Genomic DNA, 6,032 nt, shown 5'->3' with positions numbered 1-6,032 from the left:
AGACGCGAACTGTACCATTTATACGAGCATGTCTTATCTAAGACAAGAACAGCTCGTATAAATGGTTCGCGTCTTATTTCTGTTCTTGACTTGTTTTTATGTGAATGTTGCCTGTAGCAACAGCAATCCAACGTGGTGCACCAAAAATTAACGCATGCGTACTATGAGTTCGCGTCTTATGTAAGACGCGAAGGTCATTTATACGAATTTTTTCTCGTCTTAGCTAAGATGCATCTTATCTAAGAACAGGTGTTAAGGGCTGTTCTGAAATAAGACGCGTCTTAGCTAAGCCTCGTCTTATTTCAGATGAAATGTGTCGTTTATACGGAAAGTTCGTGTCTTATTTAAGATGCATCCTGTGTAAGACGCGTCTTATTTTTCCTCGTATAAATGGCCCTAATGACATCGAACTAAACATAATTATTCGGACTTAGAAATTCAAAGAAATAAGTTATCTTCCATAAAGTAGATGAGTCCAGACCTCATCTCAGTAGAAACCCCCAGTAATTTGATTCTCCCATAGGGATGACTAAGTCCTGACATTATGGATCGTAGCTAATGGGAGGTTTGACTGTATTATACAATTTAACAGAGAATTAGAACATTAGGATGTTATAACATGTGCTAAGACACCGAATGCAAACGTCATGAAAACAAGGATAATTACAGATGCTGCACTGAAAAGATGTCTGTAGTAAAAAAACCCATACCAACAAAGTGTCAGAATTATTGCTAATATGGGAAGAAATAACTTAGACAAGTCCAAATCGGCTTCTTGGTGATAAGTTGTTGATTGTTCATTCTCATCTGTTCTTCTTATGTCAGAAATCTGGGCGTGAAGTACTGAATAGTTCTCAATGCCATAAAAGGAGATAGGGGCAGTGTCATCTTGCAGTAAGCGCCCACTGTATATAAGCCGCACCCTTTGTCCACTGTTTAATTCATTCCGAAAGCACAATCTGCAGTGGAAGTAAGATAAGATACACAGACACATTAAAATAGTTGCGCACTTTGTAATATTGAAAAAATATATGAATACAACATATTTAAAAATGTAGGATTTTTCATGGACTTTACAAGGACTCAGGTATATTTTTCAGGATTGAAAAATGTGTTTTGCATTTTAGAATTCTTCCTTGGATTAACTCCCCAAGTCCGCCCTACCTTCTGAGTAATGTTACCTTTGTTTGCTAGAAACAGAACAAAATGTAACTCTTGTAAAATTATGCTCTGCTAACATGCCTTTTCACAGCCACTTGTCAAACTAAAAGGATGTTAAAAGTGACATTTTTTAAACTACAATCCTGGCCAAAAGGTTTTGGGGCACCTCCCCTTTTTCACATGTTTTTCTATGGAATTTACGGCTAACCTGCGTTACACACTCATAAACACGGCCTTACCAAGATTTTTCCCCCACCTCCCCTCAACAAAGTTGAGGTCCTTAGCATATGCAAAATATGTTCAGAGTGTTTGACTTGTAACACCCAACACTATTCAGGGGGGGAGGGGGATCAACTTGAATTACATTTTCCTCACCTGAAACACAAATTGTCCCAAGCGTTTTGACCAGGATTTTAGATACATGTATTTAGATAAAACTGCAAGGTGTATCTGGTTATCAAGCTGCTGCAAATACCTTTTCAAATCCCCTACTTTCATTGTCCTATTTACTGATAAAGTTCTCTCATTCTCCATGAATTTAACCCGGATTGATATGCTCTCTCCTGGGGTACTACTTGTATTAGGGCTGTGTGAGTCTGGCATGCTTTCATCCCCTCGCCAGCACACACCATCCGTAGTACTGTCCATCTGGGGAATGCTTGCATTATTAACTTGCTCTGGCGTAGCTTCAGTATCATTTCGGAGTGGTTCACTGCCTGTTGGGTTTGCAGCTATCATTGAACAACAAGAGAACGTTTTAGTTCATTCTTATGAATGAGAAAATTGGGACTGAAAAGACTGTCTTAAAGATTGCAAGAGTCCTTAAACTACAGCTGCTTACCTTTATATCTGTTTTGTTTTTCTGCAATTTTTTTATAAGAACCCTGACTCACTGAAAAGTGAAGCTAATCTGTTGAGAGCCACCTTACATGAGATAGGTCAAGTAACTTTAGTCAATTTGAAAGGCTAACCACTGGGTAAAGAGTTCACTGATACACAAAAATAACATTGAATGATGAAATAAAAAAAAGAAATACAAAAACAAAACAAAAGGGAGTCATAAACGTGCAAAATTGGACTGAAACCCCTCCCCCAGGGGGGAGGGGGGGGAACTAATGGGGATGTGCCGCTGGATGGGGTCGCATTTTTATGACTGGATTGACTATAATGGGGTCTCATTTTCAATAGAGTTACTAGAATGGGGTCGCACATTTTCAGAGTTTTGAGGTAAGAAAGTTCTTCATATTTAAGGGTAGAGGCAAGGTATCTTGACACCTGCTGATGGTGACCAAAGCATCTGCAGAAAATGCTGATCACTTACTTGCTCAACAAAATACATTGTATTCCTGTAGTGCTAAGTGGTTTTCACTTTGTGGGGGGGGGGGGGGGAGGGGGTACATCGGTTAATTTTTGCTGGGTATGTGCCGCTGGTCTCTCAGAGCCCCTACCCCATTATAGTCTACTCTGTGGCCAATTAAAGACCTTATCATAGTCCCTTAGCTTTTGGGCAAATGTAATTTTCACGATCCCAACTTAGTCACTTTCCATTTATGTATCTACCTTATCAATCCTTTAAATAGGTCATCAAAAAATGAATTGAGCCATTTCTTAAATTGAATGAAGAAACTTTACTTTTGGCCTACAGTACAAAAATTCTGGTATGTTTGCTTGGAATCTCACCAAGATAAGTGTGATCTTGCCAAGATGGTGCCAACTGCCACATTTGGCAACCCTCAGACATCATCGGAACATTTTCGGGAATCTTTGTTAATGTTCAGAAGTTGTTGGAACGTCCTCAGCACGGTTCGGAAGTCATCCGATTTTTTCGGACATTCAAAATTACTTAAAAAGGCAAAAATTGGAACACGTTATACGATACACAAACAGTTCAACATTTGTAGAACTGTGTGTCACTAACATTGGACTTGTAAGCAAGATTCGCAAAACTAACGGGTCCTGGGGGGATACGAAGAACAAAGTACATAAATAATAAAAGACGATATAAGCCTTATGCAATACATTATTGACATTTTCCTAGGCAGCTGTTTAGCCTACCTGGTCCATTCGATGAACCTCCTTCCGAGTTTTCCTCAGATGGTGAATAATGCATAGAGGCTGATGCTGTGTCAGGAACATTCTGTCCAGCATTTAAGTTAAAGCTTGGGCCCGAGATTCTATTCGAGTTATATAGGAAATGGACCAAAAATATTGCCACAAATGCCACGAACACAGCAAGAACAAAGAGAACTTCGTTGTCGATTCCTTCGATAATAGAAGCAGCCATTTGCGAGGGAGACTATTTCCACGGCTGTTTACATTTAAAAAGACATCGAAATATAAATGACAGAGATATCCATCAAGTTGATCCGTTTAAGCCCAAATTACGGAAAATCCGCGGATCTTCTTGGTGCAGGTGTGGAAATGAAAAACATGCTTTTGGTAAAACGACACTTTAATACTATTACATGACATTCCTTTAAAAATGAGATTGATAACTGCCCATTTACGGCAGGCTCAAGAGGAGTGGTGTGCAATCGGTGCAAAAATTTTTCTTGATCAAGATTAGAACGTCAGCCGGCGAGTGCAGGTGAGATTTACCGCTTACCGATTGAATTAAGTACTTTTAGATAACCTTCATTAGTTAACAAAGAAACGAGAAACAGTTTGTTGTCTTTAAAATACTTTATAGCTGGAAAATCTTCACTGGCTGAATTTGATCCGGAAACGGGGCTGTCTTAGGAATTTTATTGAACGATCCCTTCGGAATTTTTCTTAAATATAGTCTGCACGCATAATGTGACAATTTCACGAAGCCAAGGCCGAATTCCTCACCCCAGACAACAAATGCTTGGCAAGCTAAAGCCCTATAAGTAGGATAAATGTTGTTGATCAGAGATGTGGTCTCTGGAGACCCCACACTGTCAACTACCCTGGAGAGGGGAGTGACCCACTACACCCCGGCGTACACCCCGCCAGGCTGTGGTGGAACCAGAGTCGTCCCTGGGCCAGTTGGTGGAGGATGCCTTGCGAATTCTCCTGAAAAGGCTTACAGGTGACATCACATTCAAAATCACTGAGGATCATGACCGGGGAGAAGGCTGATGTGGAGTATTGTACAGTAGACTTCATTAAACAGGATTTAGTTTCGCCTGCCTACAAGACCTTAGCCTGTGTGGCAGGTTTTCAAAAGGGAAGGGAAATGGGATTTTGGGCATGTGAGAAGTGCAAAGAATGTGCAAGGGGATTTCCCCTCCTCCCCCACGCCCAAATTCCCTTTCCCTTCCTGTTTGAACACCTGTCACGCAGGCTAACAAGTTATTGATATAATGTTATGTTCTATTCAACAGACCTGATTTCACCAGTGTAATTTATCCAGCCTTGTATCATGAATGTAGAACATGAAGTGAACTTATTAGTCCAGGAAATCAAGCGCCTTGGTGCACCCAATGCTGATGGACAGGTGTCAGTCAAGTTTGGAGTGCTATTTAATGATGATCGTTGTGCAAACATATTTGAAGGTAAAAATTATCTTACTGATTGTCGAGTTGCGTATTACTGGTAAGCCTACTGCCCTAGTCCTCCTAATGACCAAGCATAAAAACTTGCAATATTATCATAAACATAAGAAATTCAAAACATCATGTTCTTATGGCGCTTAACTTCACATCAACATTATTTCCATTGAGGACTAGTCTCCAGTCAGGTCCTTCAAACTTCTCGCAAGGCTCCCCACTCCCCACCTTGTGGGGATGGGGAATATCACATGACTCTGGCATGTACAGCTACGAAGGAAACTAAGTGAGGACTAGTTCAACAAAATGCATAAGCTCAAGCAGCAAAAAAAGGCATTTGTGCAGACATAAGTAGCACCACTCTGTATGCTTTTGCACCATAGGTTTATCACAAGAGTCAGCATCCCTGTGCTGATGAACAGTTAGAGCACTTTCCAGGTTTTAAGAACTCTCAAGCGTCTGTGCTTCTCGTGTCATTTCTCTCATGTTCGTAAACCTGCATAACTTTCAGCAACTGAAAAATGTCCACACTTAATTTTTATTCCCATGTAAATCACCAAATGGGTTTTGTTTTTATTGCAGCCCTTGTGGGAACCCTCAAAGCGGCTAAGAGAAAGAAGATAGTGAACTACAGTGGTGAATTACTTCTTCAAGGTGTACATGACAATGTGGAGATTGTGCTGTTAAAAGATGAATGATCAGACATTTGCATTTAAATTTTACACATTACAGACTGATTAAAAGTTTTGCAATATTTAGATTGAATATCAATATTTCACAATTTTTGTAACTCTTTGTAGTTAATGCATAAGAGAAGCAAATAAACTATATTTTATAGAAGGATAACATAATTATGTTGTAAAGTACATGGGATATAAACTGAAGGGATGGCCTCAAAAAAAGTTTCAGTGACTATTGAGGAACTGCTGTTTCTTCTTCCCCATTGTCTGTATTGACACGTGAAGCAAGGGATTAATTCAAGAGTTAGTAACTGGGCGCCCTTTTTCTATGCGTCTCTTCATAATGAGTTATGCTCATCCAAGAAAGTTTCAAATATGGCTGACTCCCATGAGTATCATGGCATCACCTGAAGTGTGGTGGGCTAAGTTTACTGGGAACTCCTTAATGAACTAAAGTTACAAATCCTCTAGGGCGGACATGACGCCAACAAAGAAATCAACCAAATTGAGTTAAAAAACTAAGAAATCAGAATAGGATCAGAAGTTTGGGATAAATGCCTGTTAGAATCATTATGATAAACATTGCCTGTTCAAGGCATCTAGATGTTGGGGAACAAGTTAATCATATGTGCCTGCACTTGAATGCCTGGAACAGGCTTGAAAGATTAAGAACTTCCAG

The 6,032-nt window shown here is 39.8% G+C and overlaps 2 protein-coding genes across 2 annotated transcripts; one reads left to right on the top strand and one right to left on the bottom strand.

Annotated features, from left to right (window-relative positions):
* Positions 1-509: 509 nt before the first annotated feature.
* On the bottom strand, positions 510-3,592 carry LOC140929299 (transmembrane and ubiquitin-like domain-containing protein 1). Its single transcript, XM_073379103.1, has 3 exons — positions 3,217-3,592; positions 1,637-1,892; positions 510-959 (listed from the first exon to the last, which is right to left on the bottom strand). Exons 1-3 carry the CDS (start codon positions 3,443-3,445, stop codon positions 605-607), a joined length of 840 nt encoding a protein of 279 aa, XP_073235204.1. The 5' UTR covers positions 3,446-3,592; the 3' UTR covers positions 510-604.
* Positions 3,593-4,508: 916 nt separating this feature from the next.
* Positions 4,509-5,513, top strand: LOC140930267 (costars family protein ABRACL). The gene is made up of 2 exons (XM_073379943.1): positions 4,509-4,679; positions 5,256-5,513. Exons 1-2 carry the CDS (start codon positions 4,547-4,549, stop codon positions 5,369-5,371), a joined length of 249 nt encoding a protein of 82 aa, XP_073236044.1. The 5' UTR covers positions 4,509-4,546; the 3' UTR covers positions 5,372-5,513.
* The last annotated feature ends 519 nt before the right edge of the window (positions 5,514-6,032 follow it).

Source organism: Porites lutea, chromosome 3 (genome assembly GCF_958299795.1).
Source record: "Porites lutea chromosome 3, jaPorLute2.1, whole genome shotgun sequence".
Classification (NCBI taxonomy): Eukaryota; Metazoa; Cnidaria; class Anthozoa; order Scleractinia; family Poritidae; genus Porites; species Porites lutea.
The sequence above is the reverse complement of the archived record's forward strand: the minus strand, read 5'-3'. Positions and strand labels throughout refer to the sequence as shown.

Coding starts and splice junctions, on each gene's coding strand:
- LOC140930267 (XM_073379943.1), top strand. CDS start 4,547: ATGAATGTAGAACATGAAGTGAACTTATTAGTCCAGGAAATCAAGCGC. Junction 4,680..5,255: donor TTGTGCAAACATATTTGAAG/GTAAAAATTATC, acceptor TTTTTATTGCAG/CCCTTGTGGGAACCCTCAAA.
- LOC140929299 (XM_073379103.1), bottom strand. CDS start 3,445: ATGGCTGCTTCTATTATCGAAGGAATCGACAACGAAGTTCTCTTTGTT. Junction 1,893..3,216: donor AGGTTCATCGAATGGACCAG/GTAGGCTAAACA, acceptor GTTCAATGATAG/CTGCAAACCCAACAGGCAGT. Junction 960..1,636: donor AAAGTAGGGGATTTGAAAAG/GTATTTGCAGCA, acceptor CTTCCACTGCAG/ATTGTGCTTTCGGAATGAAT.